The following is a 21,776-nucleotide window of genomic DNA, read 5'->3' on the forward strand; positions in this document are numbered from 1 at the left end:
AGGGTGTTTTGATTAACAGTATCAAAGGCTGCAGAGAGGTCAAGAAGAATCAGAAGGCACGATTCCCCCGAATCGAGAATATGCAGCGCATCATCGATCACTCGCAGCAGGGCTGTTTCAGTGCTGCAATTTTGAATAAAGCCAGACTGGAACATGTCGAGGAGATTATTGTCCATAATGTGTTGGGAAAGTTGTTTTGCAACTCATTTTTCTGTGATCTTTGAAATAAAAGGGAGATTGGTGATGGGGCGGAAGTTATTGAGGTCGTTTGCATCTGCAAAGGTTTTTTTTAGAAGGGAGGTAACCTGTACTATTTTGAGAACAACTGGGAGGGATCCTTGACTAAGGAAGAGATTGACTAGCCTAGTCCGGTAGGAGAGAGTGTTGGTATAGAACTTAGATGCGATGCCACTGGGTATGGGGTCAGAAGAATGGTTGGAGAGTTTGGTTTCGAGGATGCATTTGAGGAGATCATCTTTCGAGATGGCGGCAAAGTTCTGCCAAGTGACTAAGGATTTTCGCTCCTCAATGGGGGTGGGGTGGGTGACTTGTTCCACAAGAGATTTTACCTTTTGTTCAAAGAATATAGCAAACTCAGTTGCTCTCTTTGAAGCATCCTCAGACTCAATGGATTGGGGAGAACAATTTGGGTTTTTGATGAGGTTGAAAAGTTTGTTGGGTCTATTTTTAGCTGAGCCGAGGAGGGATCTGAAATTGTGATGTATTTTCCTGGAAGATGTGCTTGTGGTATTTGGATCTTGCTAAACGTAAAAGGGCGAGGTTGGAGGTGGATGGAGATTGTCTCCAATGCTTCTCCAAGATTCTAAGGTTTTTCCTTTCGTCATAGAGAGCTTTATTGAACCAAGGAGCTGATGGGGTGGGTCTTTTCCTTTTGCTTTGTAGTGGAGCAACCTTGTTGATTTCAACTACAAGGATTGAGAGGCAATGGGGAGTGAGATCGTTGACATCCTTATTGGGGACTAGACTTGGAAGTGAACGCATCGCAGAATCACATAGAGTCCCAAGATCAATGTTTTTTGTGTTGCAGAACCAAGTAGTGGTTCTTTAAGGTTGGCTGAGAGTTATAATGAGCGAGAGGTGAAAACGGAAGGAAATGAGGAAATGGTCAGACCAGTCTACATGGATGGGGGGAGCAGTGGTAAGCTGGTCTGATTAACAAGGTCTTGAATAACAAGGTCCAGAATTGAGCCCTTGTCGTGTGTAATTTCCGAGCTGTATTGGACAAGATCGTTAGCTGAGAGAAAGGTTGCAAGCTTGTTGGCAGCCGAGTCATCCACGGAGCCCCAGTGGAGATTGAAATCACCTAGGAAGATCTGCTTGTCGCTTTGTGAATGTTGGTCACTAATGAAGTCAGTGAGTTCCTCCATGAAGGAAGAGCTATTACCATGCGGGTGGTAGATGGCATGGAACCTGAAAGGGAAAGCCATTCAAAGGTGCGAAAGAGGATAGTGGGAAAGGCTTTGATTTGGAGGGAGCTTCTGAAGATAATCGCAACACCTCCCCCGATCTTGTCTGTTCTGTCGTTTGGGAAGATAGAATAATCAGTAGGTATCAAAAGATCAAATGAAGTGTAAGAGGAGTCATTAAACCAGGTCTCAGTGAGAAAGAGCATGTCAAGATTGTGGTGGGTGATAGTGTCAGAGATTTCCAGTGTGTGTTTGGTTGCAGATCTGAAGTTATGGAACATACAGTGTAGCTCTGACGCAACTGTTTTGGTGATGTGAGTGTCTGGACTGATATTTATTTATTTTTAAAATTTCTTAAGCGCACAAATACCATACGGTGTCTCAGCGCTAGAGTTTGCAGATTACGAGGGTTACGGTGAAATCTTACTGGTTAAAGAGCCATGTCTTAAGATGTTTTCGAAAGGAAAACAGTGAGGAATGTTCTTTAATCTGGGAAGGGATCTGATTCCATAGTTTTGACGCAGCCACTACAAAACGTCTATCTCCCCATGTTACCTTTTTTGTGCATGGAATTTGGAGCTGTTGGGCCGAAGATGACCGTAGTGTTCGACTGGGTTCATACATTTTAAAAGCGCTTTTGAAGAAATCGGGACCATTGTTGTTCAAGGCCTTGTGGATAATGCACATGGCCTTGAACTTTATCCGACTTCTTATAGGCAGCCAGTGGAGCTCACGAATTGTGGGAGAGATAGAGGCGTACTTCGGTATCCCCGTAAGGATCCTTGCAGCAGCATTTTGAACAAGCTGTAGCTTATTCACCACTTGCTCCTGTGCATTAAGCAGTAGGCCATTGCAATAGTCCACTTTGGATAGTACCAAGGAGGACATTAGAGTTTTACCTGCGGTTGGAGGAAGAAACGGGAGCAATTTCTTCACCATTCTTAGAGTAAAAAAGGAAGCCGAAACCACAGCGTTGGCGTGGCTGAGGAACGTGAGCTTATTGTCAAAAAGCACGCCCAAGTTTTTCACCTTGGCTGCTGGCAGTGGAGGTGTTCCCAGTTCCGAAGGCCACCAGACCGGAGACCAAGACGGAGTCAGTTTGCCAAAAACCATTACCTCCGTCTTGTCGGGGGGATAGAGATTAGATTCTTGAATGAGGGTGCCCCTTGTGGGGGAGGCTGGTAAGTTCTGACGGAAGAGATGGTCTGAATGGTAAATTGAGTAGAATTGTTAGGAGAGGCGAGTGGAGGGTAATTGACATTGGTGGTCTTGTAGGTAGCCAGTAAGTTGGTGATGTCTGTGGAGGACAGACCGTGGTTGGCTTTATTGGGGTGCGGGAGCAAGGAACTCCTCGGGAGGTTATTCGTGGAGGGGGATATCTTAGCACATAAGAGTGAAATGGATGCTTCAAGCTGGGAAATGGAAGAGATGAGAGAATCAAGTTTAGTTTCCAGAGAGAAGTGTGCTGAGCACGGAGTGAAGGGTGGCTCAATGGTTAAGGGAGAGAGTGGCCTGGGCGAAGGAGGACAGGAGCAAGTGGGGAACCGGGGGGAGTGTTGGGGTGCAAGGATCGAAGGTGGGGAGGAAGTGAAGTAGGAGGACAGTGGGCTGTGGGGGACTGGGGAGAGAGTTGTGATGCAAGGGTGTGAGGGGGGAAGATGGTGATGAAAAGGAGTGTATGGAGTTACAGTGAAATTTTTACTGGTGTGAGCAAAGGTGAAGAATAGAGATCATACATAGGAGGAGAAAATTGAGAAGTAGAAATGGAAGGCGGGAGGAGGAGGGGTGGTATGGGAAGGCCATGGATACCGTGAGATGAGCGGAGAAGGGGCTGTACAGGTAGGGGAGAGAGGGAGGTCAAAGGAAGGCCACAAGAATGGGTGAAGAGAGGGTGCAGGCCAGGTACCAAGGGTAATGAAAGGTGAAGGTGGGGGTAAAGCCACCAGGTAGAGTGGGGGGGTTGAGCAAAATGAAAGTTGTGGGAGGAGTGATGGACTGTGCGGTCAAAGGGAGGGAAGAGGGAGGAATTATCAAGAGGGGAAACAGGGTTGGGAAGCATAGGGGGGAGTGTAAGTTGTGGAGGGATGGGAGGTGTAAGGTCAGTGGGAGGGAAGATGATGGAATTACAAATAGGGGAGGCAGGGATGTGAGGCATGGGAGGGGGGAAGTGAAGTTAGTAGAGAGATGGGAGGTGTAAGAACCGAATTGAAGGTACAAGGAAAGGGGAAGAGCGGAAAGGGGTGAGGAGAAGAGTGGAGGGAGGGGGGAGGGGAGGGGAGTTGAACGGTAGTTCAGATTGTAAGAAGAGTGGATTAAATAGGGGGAAATATGTAGGAATAGGGGAGTTGGGGGGCGGGAGAAGGCAGTGGAATAATGGGGAGAAGCAGGATGTAGAGGTGGAGTGGGATGTAAAGCAAACGAGGTAAGGGGGAGTTCCAGTTGGGAAGGGGCAGAATGGAAGGGGAGGGAACGAGAGAAGAGGGGGATAAGGGGTCGACCTGTGACTCCCGGGAGAGCGGTCTGAAGGAATGTGTGGGGGTCCAGGGGGCGAGAAAGGGAGAAAGTAGACAAGAAAGAAGAAGAAGGAGAGGAAGAATCTAGAGAGATAGTCGCAGGGGTGGGACGAAGGGAGTGGAAAATGTGGTCAAAGAGAGAGTGAGACAGGAGTCAGAAGCTTGGATCAGGACAGTGCCATTGTTATAAAGTGTAATGATAAGAAAGCCATTAAAGCAAGCGGTTGGAGACATTTTTAACTCCTTCCCATGCGGGAAAGAAGAGGAGGAGACGTTGAAGGAATTGAAGAAGCTGGAGGACCAGGAAGGGATGTCATTAGTGAAGAAAATGAAGTCATGTTTGATCTTCCCTAGGCGTCCATTATGGAATTGGTCAACAAAGAGGGAATCTGGAAATTGTTCAATGATGTTATGCTTGAACTGTTTAGCTGCTGTTTTGGACATGTAAAGGGGATAAATGACTTTGAAGCAGTTGATTCTAGACTTAATTCGATTGGAAGCCATAATAAGGAGATGAGGTGAAGACGTGGTGTGGTGGATAGAAAAAAGGGCCACTAGGGCAGTGATAGCGCAAAGAAGTAAAAAGAGAGGGGTGCGCATATTCTGCTGCAGGCGCTTTGATTACGATGCTGTATGGGTAATTTTTATTCACCACCTTACAGCCTTGTGTGGCGGAACATCTATGGAGCATTTGGGAGAGCTTGCTGAAGTCTTGGAGTGCTTCCCTGTGTGAAGGGGTGATCGGTGACTTTTTCCTCATGTCGGGTCTGAAAAATGGCGGTTGGCACCGAGGTCTCATGGCTAGAGAGACTGTTGGTATAAAACCTTTTGACCTACCTGCTAGGACCTAAGGCTCACTTCCTCTGCGCTGCATGAGGTATTGTCATGCCTTATTTTATACCTCTATTTATCTTGTTCGGAAGCTTCTGTAGGGTCAAGATTATATTTTTTCAGCATTCTCACAAGATGGCGGCTGCTGACAGGATTCTTCTGGAACTTATAGTACCTCATTAGTGCCTCATTATTCAGCTGGCTGCCCTTCTCTGGTGCTATCATTTCCTACAAACAGCATGTCTTGTGCTCTATTTTAAGCTTCTGGAGCCTGTCTTGACTTTTTGCTGGCTGTGCATGGTCTAATTTATTTTTCTCTCTATAATTAAACATTGGCCGGCCTTCTAAGGTGTGTCACCCACCTGTTAAAGGATTGTCGTTGAGTGTCATCCTTCTTTGAATTATTGTCTCTGGCATGTGGGCTGTGTAAGCCTCTCAAATTTTTGGATTCACAATTTTTTTTCTTTCATGCTGCAAATGATCTATTTGCAAAAGGAACCTTCCTTCATTCTTGTTGAACTGGCACGTATCTTACAGTCGTTTTGGTCCCCGAACTTTCAAGCATTAGTACTCCATTGTCTCCTCAGTAATGTTTAACATTACGCTGTGCTCTTGTACTCTACGCTACATCCACTCATTTGCAGCCTGCTTGCGTAGCTACTGTATTTGCTTCCAATGGCAGAAGGCATGGGGGGTCACTTCCAAAGACAGCGATTCTAAGAAAAATCTGAAGAAGTCTAAACAAAACTCACCCACCCGGATTTACCAGCTAAGGGTAATATCGATCCTACCTCAACCTTAGACACCATCCTACTCAAACTTAGCTCTGTGCATGATATAGCACAAAGCACCAAAACAAACACAGATTCGCTTCAAGCTGAGCTGGTGCAAATTCGAAATGACCTCAAGAATCTTTCTCTGCGTGACTCCAATGCTGAGGTACGAATAAGTAATGTGGTAGACTTTACAAATAAGCAAACTAAACATGTTCAAAGTTTGGAGCGTTCCTTAGCCTCATTAAGAAGAGACCTAACTGATCAGGAAGACAGAAATTGCAGAAGTAACCGGCGTATTTTTGGATTACCGGAAGACTGTGAGAAGTCTGCTCCTTCAGGGTTGGAATATTTGCTTAATTGGCTCCCAAATGTTCTGAATATTTCATTCCACAAAGATTTTGGTATAGAGCGCGCTCATCGTCTTCTGCTAGACCGCTGATGTTTAAACCTCTTCGACATCAACATACTGAGCAAATTTGAGCTCAAATGAGGAAGATTAAAACAATAAAATGAGAAGGTCACAGAATATCAATATCACAAGATTTTGCCGGAGATACCGTCATTCGTCGTAAAGGTTTTCTAAATCTACTCAGAAGACTCATAGATTTGCATATTCCATTTTCATTCGCAGGTCCTTCAAGGTTCAGAATAACTTTCAAAAGTCGTCCGCAGATTTTTTATGAACCTCAACATTTTTGGACAATCAATCTGAATCATAGATGGATTCTGACTATCCTTGGTACTTCTCGTCTTTAATGATCTTAATTTTTTGACAAGATGGTTCCCTGCTTTTTGTGGCTGGCCTTATTGTGTGTAATTATTATTGCTTTTCTAGGTTCTTCTGTGAATGGTAACTATGCTGTGTAAGATAGTTACTGTTATAATTGCTGTTCTTTTTGAACACATCTTCCTGTTTCAGGTTCTTATTGATGAATTTCTAGATAGTTGGTCTTCTTTTGGCTTTTCTTTCTCACTTTTTTTAATGTTAATGATATATGGGTTTTTTCTTTTCCACTTTCATCATTCTTTCTCTCTGTTTATTCGTTTTTCCTTTATTCATGCTCCCTGTACGTTAATAGTCTGTTTTGCTTGACTTTTGTCTCCTCTTTTTCTTTGTTTCTATGCTGGTGATGATCCTTTTTATGTGTGTTCATTTTTCATCCATGTTTTTGTCCATTATTGTTTTTTTATATTCATCTGTGCTTTGTTTGTGTAATTTTTTATAAAGGAATGTATTTATTATCTTGATTTTTCCCTGCTTTCATTATGTATGTACTTAAGTCATGTATTACATCTTTTGTGGATTATGCTATTCATTTCTTATTTTTCTATATACCTTAGTATCGATTTCTAGATGCTATTAATTTTGTAGTGTTTAAAACGTTAGTAATTTGAGAATTATAATGCTTTTTCTTGCTGTTAAATTACTGCAATTTGCCATTCGGTACACCACTTTTATGTATCTATTATGCCTTAGGTTGTTACTTATATTACCTAATATTACTATTTATAATGCCTTTAGTTGATAGTTATATGATATCATTATCTCACTTTTCTTTTTAGGATATGATAATATGTTGATCACTCATCAAATATGATATATTATATAGAATTTGTATTTTTGTTTTTTACTTGCTACTTACTACTTAATCTTTCATATAATCTAGTATTTTTTCATAGACGCTATCAATTTTTTGTAGTGTTGGATACATTAGCGGTTTGTGACTTATAATGTTTTATATTGGTATTTATTATGCCTTCAATTTTCTATTTATTATGCCACTTATGAGTATTTATTATACCTCTGGCTGTTATTTATATGATCTAATATTGTTATTTATAATGCCTTTATTTAATATTTATCTGATATAATTGTCTCACTTCTCTATTTTAGATATGATAACATGGTGGTCATTCTTTAAATATGTTATATGCATTTTTTGGAACTGGAATTTTTGTTCCTATTGATGGATTATTCTATACATTACCATTTATTTTGTTGTTCCGCTGCTTAATGAATTTCTATTTTTGAGTGGACTGCATTGTGTCCACTCTGTGGTTGCTCCTCCACGTTATTTTCCCCTGCAGAGTGTCTTTTAAAGACATCCCCTAGTGGGGTTCTTCTTTTTTTATACTCCTTTTTTCTAACCCTGGGCAAAGCACTACGCTACGCTTGCGTAGTTTGCGAAGTTTGCGCAACTTCGCACTACACGAACTGCACGTAGCACAGTGCGAACATGCGTAGCGTAGCGGTCATTTTTTGCTTGCTTGCGGTCCTCAACGTCAAGTTGGCAACCGCGAGCAAGCAAAATGACATCCTCGCGAGACTTTTTCCTTGTTCGCTATCAGCAACATCAAGTTGCCGATCGCGAGCATGGAAAATAAACCTCCCAGCGAGATTCTCAAAGCGAGGAGGTCAGGTTTCTCATTGCGAGTGGTCGCGCATGCTCGCGATGAGTAACTACCAGTCCGTGTTGAGAAAGCTGCAGCTCGAGTTAAATCTACTCAAGCGGCAGAAAAGTACAGCTCGCACTGTGGAAGATGCCGTTTTCAATGATTGCACAGTGCCGGATGCTTGTCCGCACTGTGCAATCATTGAAAACGACATCTTGCACAGTGCGAACATGCTACTACGCAGTTCGCTTAGTGCTACGCGTAGCTCGCGTAGTGCGAAGTGCATTTCGCGTAGCTTCGCGTATCGCTACTTCGCGAACTACGCCCACCCCTACTTTTTTCTTTGGGGTACTTTTTTCCTTTCCTTTTTCTAGTCTTTGCTTCCCCTCTCTCTATCTTTCCTTCTTTGGGGACTTCTGCTTCTGTAAATTTTTTACGTTTCTCTTGCTTTCCATTTACCCCTATATCTGATGCCCTGTTGGATTGTCTTCTCTTTTTTATCAGATGTTTTTATCTGAGTTGTCTTATGTTTATCTATGTCTGGTCTAAATGTAGTCTCACTTAATGTGCATGGGCTGAATAACCCTGTTAAGAGGGCTAAGATCCTAAACTATTGCAAAAGCTTGTCTGGTGATATTGTTCTACTTCAGGAAACCAAGATAGACTTAAAAGAAGTTTTGCTTTTGCAGAAGGAGAGGGTTCTTGATGTTGCTTGTTCTGAAGCCTCTGGTAAAAAGAACGGGGTTGTGACTTTGATTTCCATAAACTCTGGTCTGTCTATTGTCACTGCTGAGCATGATACTAATGGTAGATAGTTGCTTTCTCGCGTGTCCAATGGTTCGGATGATTTATATATTATGAATATATATGCCCCTAACATTGATGATCAACTCTTTTGGCATTCCATAAATAAAAAGCTCTCTGACACTCCTTTAAATGCTAGAACTATTGTTGGCGGTGATTTTAAATTGCCTTTGGATCCTATGTTAGATAAACACTCTGCTAAAATAGTTTTTGGGGGGGATTTTTATGAAAAGTTACATACTCCTAAAGATCAGTGCAACATATCTGAATGTTGCAAAAATAACAGTTGATGGACAGAATGCAGAACAATGTCATACATTCACCCCAGTACAGAGATCTGGGACTAAATCCATAGTTTTTTGCTCACCATGCCATTCCAGTTTGAACCCAGCCATATGCAAATCAGTTTTGACCCTGTGCCCCATGGGAACAGTCCAGACCAAACTGCCAAGCCAGGTCCTCCCTGGACTGGAAACAAGCATCATAGGACCGGTTTTAGGCTTTCAGCCCTCATCCGCCAGGATAGCTTGATTCCAGTGGCATGGAGAGTACAGGACTCACGTCTGAGCATACCCGTCCCACTCGGGGTGACAAATGGGAAAACAACAGTTGATGGACAGAATGCAGAACAATGTCATACATTCACCCCAGTACAGGGATCCGGGCCTAAATCCATCGTTTTTTGCTCACCATGCCATTCCAGTTTGAACCCAGCCATATGCAAATCAGTCTTGACCCTGTGCCCCATGGGAACAGTCCAGCCCGAACTGCCAAGCCAGGTCCTCCCTGGACTGGAAACAAGCATCCTAGGATCGGTTTCGGGCTTTCAGCCCTCATCAGCCAGGATAGCTTGATTCCAGTGGCATGGAGAGCACAGGACTCACTGGAATCAAGCTATCCTGGCTGATGACGGCTGATAGCCAGAAACCGGTCCTAGGATGCTTGATTCCGGTCCAGGGAAGACATGGCTTGGCAGTTCGGGCTGGACTGTTCCCATGAGGCACAGGGTCAACACTGATTTGCATATGACCATGTCTGAACTGGGGTGGTGTGGTGAGCAAAATAACGATGTATTAAACCCAGATCTGTGACTGGGGGTAAATGTTTTGCCATTGTGCAACATTCCGTCCTTCATTTGTTGTTTTTGCAATTGTCACCCCGAGTGGGAGGGGTATGCTCAGACGTGAGTCCCGTGCTCTCCATGCCACTGGAATCAAGCTAACCTGGCTGATGACGGCTGATAGCCAGAAACCGGTCCTAGGATGCTTGATTAAGGTCTAGGGAAGACATGGCTTGCCAGTTCGGGCTGGACTGTTCACATGAGATACAGGTTCAAGACTGATTTGCAATTGGCCATGTCTGAACTGGGGTGGCTTGGTGAGCAAAATATTGATGGATTAAACCCAGATCTGTGACTGTGGGTGAATTTGTTGCCATTGTGCAACATTCCGTCCATTAATTGTTGTTTTTGCAATTGTCACCCTGAGTGGGACGGGTATGCTCAGACGTGAGTCCCGTGCTCTCCATGCCACTGGAATCAAGATATCCTGGCTGATGATGGCTGATTGCCAGAAACCTGTCCTAGGATGCTTGATTCCGGTCCAGGGAATACATGGCTTGGCAATTTGGGCTGGACTGTTCCCATGAGGCACAGGGTCAAGACTGATTTGCATATGGCCATGTCTGAACCGGGGTAGTGTGGTGAGCAAAAACAACAATGGATTAAACCCAGATCTGTGACTGGGGGTGAATGTTTTGCCATTGTGCAACATTCCGTCCATTAATTGTTGTTTTTGCAATTGTCACCCCGAGTGGGACGGGTATGCTCAGACGTGAGTCCCGTGCTCTCCATGCCACTGGAATCAAGATATCCTGGCTGATGATGGCTGATTGCCAGAAACCGGTCCTAGGATGCTTGATTCCGGTCCAGGGAAGACATGGCATGGCAGTTCGGGCTGGACTGTTCCCATGAGGCACAGGGTCAAGACTGATTTGCATATGGCCATGTCTGAAATGGGGTGGTGTGATGACCAAAATAACGATGGATTAAACCCATATCTGTGACCGAGGTGACTGTTTTGCCATTGTGCAACATTCCGTCCATTAATTGTTGTTTTTGAAATTGTCATCCCGAGTGGGCCGGGTATGCTCAGACGTGAGTCCCGTGTTCTCCATGCCACTGGAATCAAGCTATCCTGGCTGATGGCGGCTGATAGCCAGAAACCAGTCCTAGGATGCTTGATTTCGGTCCAGGGAAGACATGGCTTGGCAATTTGGGCTGAACTGTTCCCATGAGGCACTGGGTCAAGACTGAATTGCATATGGCCAGGTCTGAGCTGGGGTGGTGTGGTGAGCAAAATACCGATGGTTTAAACCCAGATCTGAGACTGGGGGTGAATGTTTTGCCATTGTGCAACATTCCGTCCATTAATTGTTGTTTTTGCAATTGTCACCCCGAGTGGGACGGGTATGCTCAGACGTGAGTCCCGTGCTCTCCATGCCACTGGAATCAAGCTATTCTGGCTGATGACGGCTGATAGCCAAAAACCGGTCCTAGGATGCTTGATTCTGGTCCAGGGAAGACATGGCTTGGCAGTTCGGGCTGGACTGTTCCCATGAGGCACCGGCTCAACACTGATTTGCATATGGCCATGTCTGAACTGTGGTGGTGTGCTGAGCAAAATAACGATGGATTAATCGCAGATCTGTGACTGGGGGTGAATGTTTTGCCATTGTGCAACATTCCGTCCATTAATTGTTGTTTTTGCACATATCTGAATGTGAGCAGTTCTGAATATGATTCCTACAAATACTATGTTGTATTCTGATATGATTGCTTTGTGGAAACCGATTGAATCTGAAGAAATAATTCAAGCTAACAAGGCTACTCGGTGGGGGAAAGCTCCGGGGCCTGATGGATTCCCTATTGCTTTTTATAAAACATTTTCTTCCTCAATAATATTTATTTTTATCTATTTTTTATTTTAGGAGTTTTCTATAGCGCTAGCTGGACCCGAGGGTATCAGAGCACTTCACAACATGTACATTAAAGAGCAGAGAGCAGTACAAATAATTGAAATAACATGAGGGTAAGGGATGGATAACAAACACACATAGAAGGGAGGGGGGAGGAAAGTTGGTAGGGGGAGAATAAATCGAACAAGTTCTTGAGCGGGTTTACTGATCCGAAGGGTTACTTGGTTCGGGGCAGTGACGTCTGCTATCTGATCCTTTGAGAGCGTTCGAGGAAGAGGGCTTTGAGTAAGATCTTGAATTTTGGAAATAAAGGGGTCGTCCGGGTGTGAGGGGGAATGGAGTTCCAAATTTTTGGGGCGTTTCCAGTGAATGATTTGGATGAGGTTTTTTTCTTCTGTGATTTCAGCGGGATGAGTAGCATGGTGTTGGAGCTCCTGAGGCTTCTGGACTGGCCGGCCCTTTTGAGTTTGGCGGCTAAGTATTCAGGTTTGCCTGTGTGCAGGGCTTTGTGAGTGAGGCAGGCTGTTCTGAAGCTGGCTCTCAGCTAAATAGGGAGCCATTTAAGTTATTTGTCGGCGGGAGTGATGTGTTCGAATTTCCTGGTTCCTGTGACCATCCTCACTGCTGCGTTGAAGGCTGTCTTCAGGGGGGCAAGGTGTACTGCTGCTTTCCCGGTAAGGGTTGCAATCCCATAGTCAATTCTAGAGAGAACCAGCGCTTGGGTTGCTTGTTGAAGGTCCTTGGGGGGAAAGAAGGGTTTGATTTTGTAAAGTAGTTTCAGGTTGAGAAAGCGCTTTTGGCATATCGAGAAATATGATTTTTCATGTCCAGTTTCGGATCTAGGGTGATACCAAGGGATTTTACTGATTCCGCCAGGGCGCGGTTGCCGTTGAGAGCATCAATTGCTTTGAGCCATTCTTCAATTTGGGGGTTGTCGTTTTTGTTGGAGATGAGGAGCACTTCTGTTTTCTCTTGGTTGAGTTTCAGGTGATTGTTTGTGAGCCAGAGTTGCACCTCTTTGAGCGTATTATTAAGTCTTTGGATGTTATTGATGGAAGTGGTTTCCAGATAAAGTTGCGTATCCTCAGCATATAAGTGAAAGGGGATGTTGGATTTCCTGAGTAGAGAGTTGAGGGGTTCAATGTAAATGTTGAAGAGCTGCGGGGAAAGTACCGATCCTTGGGGGACACCTCTGATGACGGGTGGAGATAGGATTTTTTGTGAACGGTTGTGGAGAAAGGAGGAGAACCAGTGTAGGACCGTCTCCTGAAGGCCAGCCCTCTCTTGCAAAGCTTTGATGAGCCATTTATGGTCAACTGTATCGAACGCGGCCGATAGGTCCAGAAGGATGAGAAGACAGCAGTTGTCCGAATCCAATGATTTGAGGATGTCATCAATGACATTGAGGATTGCTGTTTCGGTGCTACAGCTTTTTCAGAAGCCGGATTGATGAGGGTCAAGGAGACTGATATTATCGAGATGTTGGGTCAGCTGAGGGAGTACACATCTTTCCAAGATTTTGGAAAGGAGGGGTAGATTTGAGACGGGTCTGAAGTTATTCAAGTCCTCAGTGTCTAACCCCTGCTTTTTCAACAGAGGAGTGACTTGGCCTACTTTGAGGCAATCTGGAACACTTCCAGAGCTCAGAGAGCTATTAATAATCTTGCACCATACTGGGGCTAGGACAAGCTTCAGGTCTTTGATCAGGTGCATGGGAAGCTGATCGAGGGCGTGTGAAGAGGGTTTAGTATTGGAGATTAATTTAACTATCTCTTCTTCCTGGTTGGGGATGAAGGAGGACCAGTATTTAGTGGGCATCAAGGCTTCGCTCTCATGATTTTTAGACACTAAGTTCACCGTGGGGGGGGGGAGCTTTGAACCAAGCGAGAGGTCTATCTTGGCAATTTTCTCATTGAAAAAGTTGGCGAAGATGTTGCAGCGTTCTTTGGATTCTAGTGTTGAAGATGTCATAGGTTTTGAGGTTTGGTTCCTGATGATGTTGAAAAGCTCTTTGGGTCGATTTTTCGCATTATCTAGAGCTGCGCAGAAGAAAGCTGACTTTTTATTTTTAATGTGGGTTTTGTAAGACCTGCTGGCTTCAAGGAGTGGCTCACGATGGAGGGTGGAGGGGTTGTACCTCCATGTTCTTTCTGCCATTCTTAGAAGTCTTCTTTCTTCATTGATGTCGGAAGTGAACCAGGATCTGGAAGGAGTCACCCTGCTTTTTTTTTGTTTCAATGGGGCAAGCTGGTCCAAGGTTAGTGTCAGATTGGAGTGGTAAAGAGAGGTGAGTTCAGTGGTTGATAGGTGATCGGTGGGGATAGGGAGGAGCAAGCTAAGTTGATCTTCAAGGTCAGCTCGGGGAATCTGTGCTGTGTTTCTGATCCATTTGGGGGGTCACTCTTGGGGTGTTGGGATAGACCCGTTTGATTGATATGAAATAGAATTAGGTGGTGATCGGACCAATCTAAAGGGAGGATGTGTTCGACGGAGATAGCATTGGTTTGGGCGATAATTGCGTCAAGGATTGCTCCCCTTTGGTGAGTTTCTTCTAGGCAATGTTGGGTTAGATTATTTTCTGTTAGTAGGTTGTTTAGGGATTGTATGAGCGGGTTATGTGTTTTGTTCCATCTGAGATTGAGGTGACCCAAGATTATGTTGTTCGAGTTGCCTAGAGCACAATGGGCAATTTGGTCGGAAAGGTGCATCACAAATTCCGCGGAGTTGCCTGGGGGGTGATACAGAAGATGGGCCAGGGTGGCCCTGGTATCGTGGGTTTTAATGGTGACTGATAGACATTCAAAGGAGCTGTAAGAGCATGAGGTAGTCTCCGAGATAGTGAAGCTGCTCTTGTGGATGATTGCTATAACCCCGCCTCTGTTCCCTATTCTGTCTTTATTGATCAATGAGAAACCAGGAGGCACCAACATGTCGAAACTGGGGTGAGAGAGATTGTTAAACCAGGTTTCTGTGATGAAGGCAATGTCAATATCATGGGAGAGGAAGGTTTCTGCGAGTTCTGTTGCATATTTGATGGCAGATCTGCAATTAAGGAGCATGCAGTTGATGAGGGGCCCTTCTTTGATCCTGATCCCGTGGGATGTGCTCTCGGAAAGTGTAGGTGAGCCGGGGGTCTAGGTATTTTCGGGGGAGGGTGGTTAATTCTAAATCCCGTGATTACTTCTATCTTGGATTTGGGGGAGGGATTTACACCAGGGTTGTAGGATGGGACTAGGTGTGTCACTTCCTGAGCGGAAGGAGGGGATGATGATCTTCTGGGTCTTTCGGAGCGCTTGTTAATCACCTTCGTGATGGACTGAGGTGCTGGGAACTGGGATCTGGGAGGGATGAGAGGTTCAAGGGTGGGTGGAACCTTTTCATGCATGTACTGGGGGTAGGAAATTACGCGATGGGGGTCATGGAGGGCTTTTGCGTCCTGGTCAGGAGTGCTAGTGTTTCATTCAGGCCTCGGATCAGGGATTCCAGCTGCGTAACTAGGAGGAGGAGGCTTTGTGATGTGTAATCCGGGGAGGATGGGATAGTATCTGTGGCAACATTACCCTTGGGAGAGGGGGGGCGAGTTGCAAAGGAGAGGGAGGCAGTATTGCTCTTGGGGGATGAGGGTGGGGCTAGGGCAACGCTGCCCAAGGGGGTGGGGGGTTCCCAGTCGTGACCGTTGTTGTGGGAGGGGAGGGAGACCCGGTCCTGATGTTTAATGAGTGAGGAATTGTCAATAATGATAGAGGGGGGGCTTGAGGGCCGGCTTAGTACCTGCTCTTGTCGGGCGCTGACTCTCATGTGGTGGGGGGGCGCCGCCTGGTTGGGTGGAGGCTGTTCTTGCGGGCCATGTTCTGACCCAGATTTCAGGGAGGGAGTGGTGGGGCTAAGGGGGGTGCGTTGACTCCATGAGTGAGTATGAACGTTGTTCACTGTTGGAGAAGTGCAATGGGTGTCGCTAGGTGGTGAAGAGGGGGGTATCGATGTGGAGGAGAGGGGGGACCCGACCCTCCTTTGACTAGGAAGGCTCATCAGGGGAGGGATGGCATCTCTCCAGTTAGCATGGAGCTCTTGGGGGCATTTTTTAGGTGGAGGAAGAGGGAGTCGAAGACCTCAAGGTTAACGCTCTTGGCCTGAATCAGGACAGTGCCATTGGCGTAGATGGTTATAGAGATGTTGCTGCTCCTCGTCACTAGGTTCGAGAGAGAAGTCGTCAATTTGCGACTATAGGGGGTGATGGTAGTTTTGGAGATGGAGAGATGTGTGTTAAGGATGCTGTCCGGTCTATCAGTGTGAAAGATGAGGTCCATTTCTATCTGTCCTCTAGAGGTGCAGTGGTAAGTGTCTACGAAGAGTGTCTCCTGGTGTTGTCTAATCAGTCTATGTTTGAAGTTTTTCTTCGCTTTGCTTGAGAGGTAGGGGGGAAAGCTATTGCGTAAGGGTTCGGTCCATGGGGAGTCAAGTAATTAGTTGATTGCGGGCGGCACTTAGTTGCTTGACCGATGTCATTGTGTCGCTGGGTGAGCGGGGGTGGGGACTCTCCGCGGGGTAGTAGGGAGGAATGTCAGGAGGTTTTCGATAATTGTATCCTTTCTGGTAAGGTCTCTGGTTCAGCTGCTGAGGCTACTATTGTCGTGATTCCAAAAGAGGGCAAAGATCATTCTGACCCAAAAATAATTCAGCCAATTTCATCATTGAATATGTAAGCTAAAATGTTTGCCAAAATCTTGGCTAAGCGATTAGAGGGTCATATACCTAGTCTTATTCATGACTCCCAGATTGGTTTTGTGAAGGGGAGCCTTGCCAGAGATAATATTTAAACCTTTTGTCATATTTTGGAGAAAGCAATACTCTCTACCTTACCATCGGCGGCGATTGCCCTTGACGCCGAAAAGGCTTTCGACAAAGTCTCTTGGCCGTTTCTACAAGCAGTGCTTCAATCACACAACCTAGGGGACACTTTTATTAATATGGTAATGTATCTATATGTGCAACCTAAAGCTAACTTCAGAGTCAATGGGTTACGTCTTATTTGTTTACTCTACGTCAGGGCATTTGAGAAGGGTGCCCGTTATCACCCCTTCTCTTCCTATTGTCTATAGACCCACTCCCTCGGTTGCTCAACTTGAATCAGGCTATTAAAAGATTTCAATTCGGTTCACATACGCTTAACACTGCTGCATATGCGGATGACGTTCTTATCTCTTCAGATGATATTGTGACTGCACTTCCTGCTATTTCCAATACCATTAAAGAGTTTTCGCTTGTCTCAGGTTATACTCTGAACAAAGAGAAGACGGAAATGTTCCCTCTTAATTCGTAGTGTTTCCCTTCTCACATGGGCAATTCGGGATTTAAATGGAAATCGACTTGTATTAAATACTTAGGAATTTGGTTTTGTAAAGACCTTTCAGATACTATTTCTTATAATGAATCTCACATCATAGCTAAAGTTAAAGACCTTTTGTCCTCCTGGTCACCGAAATATATCTCCTGGTGGGGAAGATTCCAAACTCTTAAGATAATGATAACCCCAATTATTAATTTTTTATCCACCATGTTACCTTTAAAGCTTTCTTCATCATTTTTTCATGGGATTGCTTTACTCACTTCACAATTTTTATGGAGTGATAAACGCACTAGAATTGCGTATAAACATCTTAGAAAACCCTCTGTTCTGGGTGGGTGTGATCTTCCAGATTGGAACTTATATCAAATTGTCTTTTTAGCTGCTCAGGGTGCTCTTTGGTACTTGCCGGATTCTCATCATACACCCCCATGGATTTATATTGAACAAGAGTTGTGTACTCCTCTTTCTACTCCTTCCTTTCTCGCTGCTTCTAAGCTCGTTCTGGTTCATTCACACCGTATTGTCTTAGACACGAGTGATGCACTAAAATATATTGATAAAAAAGTATCTAAACCTATTCATAAATCGGGATGGTCCTCATTATGGTATAACTCTAAAATTGTTGCTGATATTGATCCTACTACAGTTTCTTCCTGGGCTATTAGAGGTCTTACGTTGGTTAAAGATCTTTATAATTCTAATCACGACCCTCTTCCCTTTTCTTATTTGGCTAGGGAATATCACCATAATAATATGGATTTGTATTCCTTTTTTAAATTGAAGGTTGCCCTTTCTAAAATATCCCTTTCTACAGAGTTGGTTACTGTCTCACTTCTTTCTATGTGGTCTCGCTCAGGACATACTGCTTCGAGAATATATCAGTTTCTATCTGCTCCACTTCCTTCTCAGTCTACAATTACATAAGATAAATGGTGTCATCATTATGACAATGATATTTATAAACACATTTCACAAGAGACCTGGCAGCTGATTGGGAAGTTTTCATTACATAATAAAATTGCTCCTTCTCTTAGTCAAACTACATTTTTTTGCATTGAATCTTCTGCATTGGACTAGTGCACGCTTACACAAATTGAAGCTCAGAGATAACCATCTCTGTTGGAATTGTAATTTGGTTTCAGGCACTAACCGGCATATGTTTTTGGAATGTTCGTTACTGCAATCCTTTTGGGATTTAGCACGGAAACATCTATCACTAATATTTAATATTTTGTTGGAGTTTTCTCTACCAATGATCTTATTGGCACCATGGGCACTAACCGGCATATGTTTTTGGAATGTTCGTTACTGCAATCCTTTTGGGATTTAGCACGGAAACATCTATCACTAATATTTAATATTTTGTTGGAGTTTTCTCTACCAATGATCTTATTGGCACCATGGGCTATCTCAAATCCTTTACCCCTCGATACTACAGATATGCAGTTATTGGATTTACTTAATTCCATTGCTGTTAATGTTATATTAGCAGAGTGGAAATATTTTAATCTTTTGTCTTATCATACCTGGTGGGCATGGGTATCATATGTTCATGGGGCTCATACTTTTGCTAAAGACAAGCGTTACACTCATTCCATTTCTAGTAGTGTTTGGAGGTTATTGGATAAATATATGAATTTGTCTTCTCTGGGGTTGGTACCTCAGTATCCCTTTGATTCCACTATTTAATTTGTTTTCCGCATTGAAGCAGTTGTCCCCATCTCTTCCTCTCTTTCCTCTTCTTTACTTCTTTCTGTCTTTTCTTCTACTCTCTTTTGTTATGCAAATTCATGTATTTGTGCAATATGACTAGGTTTTGGGATAAAAGTAATATGAGATGTTGATCTCTCATATTTCTTCTACCCGGTCTTTGTAATAATTTTCAATTCAATTTATAAACGTATAGGATATGTAATGTATATATTCTGCTTCCTTGTGAGTTCATTACTCTCTGGTCTGAATTTTATTTTCGATTCTGTATTTATCCGCTTTTAACTTATTGTATATCTCATAAAGCTTTGTTATATTGCATTATAATATAAATGTATTAACTCTTTTTAAATAACAATAAAGATATTGGAACAAAAAAAGAAACTTCTATACCTCACCAAGACCAGAGCAGAAATCTTAGTGATTGGTTGACACCTTTAACCCCTTGCATGCTCGTGACCGCCCCCGGCTGTCACGTGTCACAGTGGGGGTGTGCGGAGGACGGCCGGGGGCCGTCCAAATCCCGCTCACTAATTGAAATGCCCACACAGCGCGAAAATTCGTGCCGCATGCAAGGGGTTAAACCTGGTCAGACAGGCTGTGGTCCCCGTTGCAGCAAGATCACAATGTCTCCATGGCTATAGTTAAAAATCTGTGTTTTGGTTTGATCAAGAACTCACCCCGACTGACAGATTTGGAGAGTATAAGGCTTTTAAGTCTTGCTTCAAAGAAAGTTGCACCGTTTATTACGAACGAGAAACAAAGATGCGAGAGTCAATGGTTGGTGCTGTGATACTAGTCACCTTTTAGTATGGAAATATAATTTACTTCTGTCTCCATGAGGGACAGCTGAAAAAGCTTCAGAGGATTAAAAACATAGCGACCAGGGTCCACCACATTTCTGCTGTTTGCCATTCTCAACACTATCTCGCGATTAAAATGAGATTTGTTACACCATTCTCTGCTTTGCTTAGCGGCCTTCCTACTGGACTGTTCCTAAGGGCCTGTCTGATGTCTTCATACACTACTCCAGGATCTCATTTATCAGAATGATTATTTATGCATTAAATGACTTGCTGTGGTAAAACCTGCTTCGGAGGCAGAGCCTCTGAGGTTCTTGGTTCGAGTTGGATGTAATGTTCTGGTCTGCCAGCTTCATCAGCTCTCTTATTACCTTGTTTTTAGGAAAAATCTGAAAATCTATGTGTTTTGTTATTTTTTCTCAGTGTGAGCCTATTTGGTTGTCAGTTGATTTGAGATGACAATGTATATCATACAAGTTTGGAAGTTTAATGCCTGGTATTCTTCAATTCATAGAGATGCAACACCTCTCTTCTGGGACTTCTCTCTAAAATCTCTTTTCTGTTTGCTCTGTTTGGCTGTACAATTGTGAGCAATTCAACACCAAGGAATATATACAATATAAAGTGTTCTGGGTTCCAGTCTGATGCCAGGGAATATTTTGAGCCTATATCTGAAGGGCAGTTTTGTTCCAGGCTATTACTTTTGACAATTGTGACACAAACTTCCTGTAGATACATTTTCAGCTTTAATATTGTTATCTGTAGCTTCACGTTTTAATTTCATCTTGTTCAATATCAAACTTATTGTAGAAAAAGTGTCTTTACCTGTAGATCCAGGTGTATAGATAGTTTTATCAGCCTGGATAAATATGTATCCACTTTGAAAGGAAACAAGGACCACTTTCTCCACTTGGCATCCAGCAGATTTGGCGATGACATAGACATACTGTTTGAGTTTGGAATCTGCCTTCATGTCTTTGGCAGGGACCTGAATAAAGAGAAGAAGAGCCAGGACTAAGTTTCTATTATTACCACCGTGGCCTTTAAAATAGTGCAATAGCCATGTGTTTTCCTAATCTTATGTAACTGAACCATGGGTGTTTTTTCACCCCATGTTGCCATTTAAGGCTGGCACTGTTCTGTGTTCAGTGTGGTGTTTGTAAGCAATGACCAGCCTTTCTCAATTTTTTTATGTTGTAAACATCTTATATTGAGCAATGTTGGGCAGGGTGTGACCTCTGTCCATGCCCTACTGTGCCCTGCCCAGAATAGTGTATTTCGCATCCACTCACCATTATCTCTGACATGCCCAAGTACCCATTTGCACTGTTGAGACCGATGTTGGTAGAGAAAAGATTCTTCCTCTTCTGTGGAAAGTCGTACACAGACACTTCGACATTAACTGGGACGTTTTGATTGGGGACTTCGACGACAACTGTCTCGCTGTTCTCCACCCGCAGGACATTGGGGGTGATCAGGATACATCTGTGAAAGTCAAAGCAATGCATTTACATCGTGTTCCTCCTGAGATTGTTTGCTCCCATTAATACCCTCACATACCAGTGCTGATGTTTACTGGTAGACCAGAGCAACTTAAACTCAGCAAGTCAATGCAACTAACTTCCATGACAAAGAAAAGTCCAGGGGAGTTATTAAAACCTTTCTGTTGGGGACGTTGAGGCCAATTGATTATTGTTGTTGTACTTGAGATAAAGTAAAGAGATTGATTATAGGTTGGGATAATGTTGGTGTGAGGGTGATGGTTAGCTGTAAGGTTTGTCTAGGGCTAGAGATATGCAAGTGCTTTGGGGCGAGTTAGCAGGGTAGAATGAAGAGGACACTGTAAAAGGGTCACTGTGGATTCTGACAATGGAACATTGAATTTCTATCACCATATTATCCACGGGTAGAGGTAAATTCCCAAAGCTCGTCCAGATTGAGTTTTTTTTGCACTTTCAGATTTTTGGTCCTGAATGTATAGTGAAGTATGGCCTGCTACAAGTACCATTATGTATAGAAAAAGACTGGATTATTTGAGCCGCACAGCAAATCTTGAAACTTGAGATGGAACTGGTGAATTCTCCTTTGATTTTAGCACTAAATCCTGAAATTAGAGGATGTTCCAGTACACCCATCTCAAAATCAGACCTGAATGAATAAGTGAATAAGTTACGCAGGAGTAGTCATATCAGAAA

The 21,776-nt window shown here is 43.8% G+C and overlaps 1 protein-coding gene across 1 annotated transcript in view; it reads right to left on the reverse strand.

The window, feature by feature from the left end:
- The window catches only part of C3 (complement C3), a 329,940-nt gene that overhangs the window by 282,706 nt on the left and 25,458 nt on the right, over positions 1 to 21,776 (reverse strand). Inside the window, exons 2-3 of the mRNA XM_078685332.1 lie at positions 20,874 to 21,066; positions 20,407 to 20,569 (exon numbers count right to left, since the gene is read on the reverse strand). Of these exons, the coding sequence (XP_078541458.1) occupies positions 20,407 to 20,569; positions 20,874 to 21,066 (356 nt within the window). The remainder of the gene's footprint in view (positions 1 to 20,406; positions 20,570 to 20,873; positions 21,067 to 21,776) is intronic.

The sequence above is a fragment of the Lissotriton helveticus genome, chromosome 1_1 (assembly GCF_964261635.1).
Source record: "Lissotriton helveticus chromosome 1_1, aLisHel1.1, whole genome shotgun sequence".
Taxonomy (NCBI): Eukaryota; Metazoa; Chordata; class Amphibia; order Caudata; family Salamandridae; genus Lissotriton; species Lissotriton helveticus.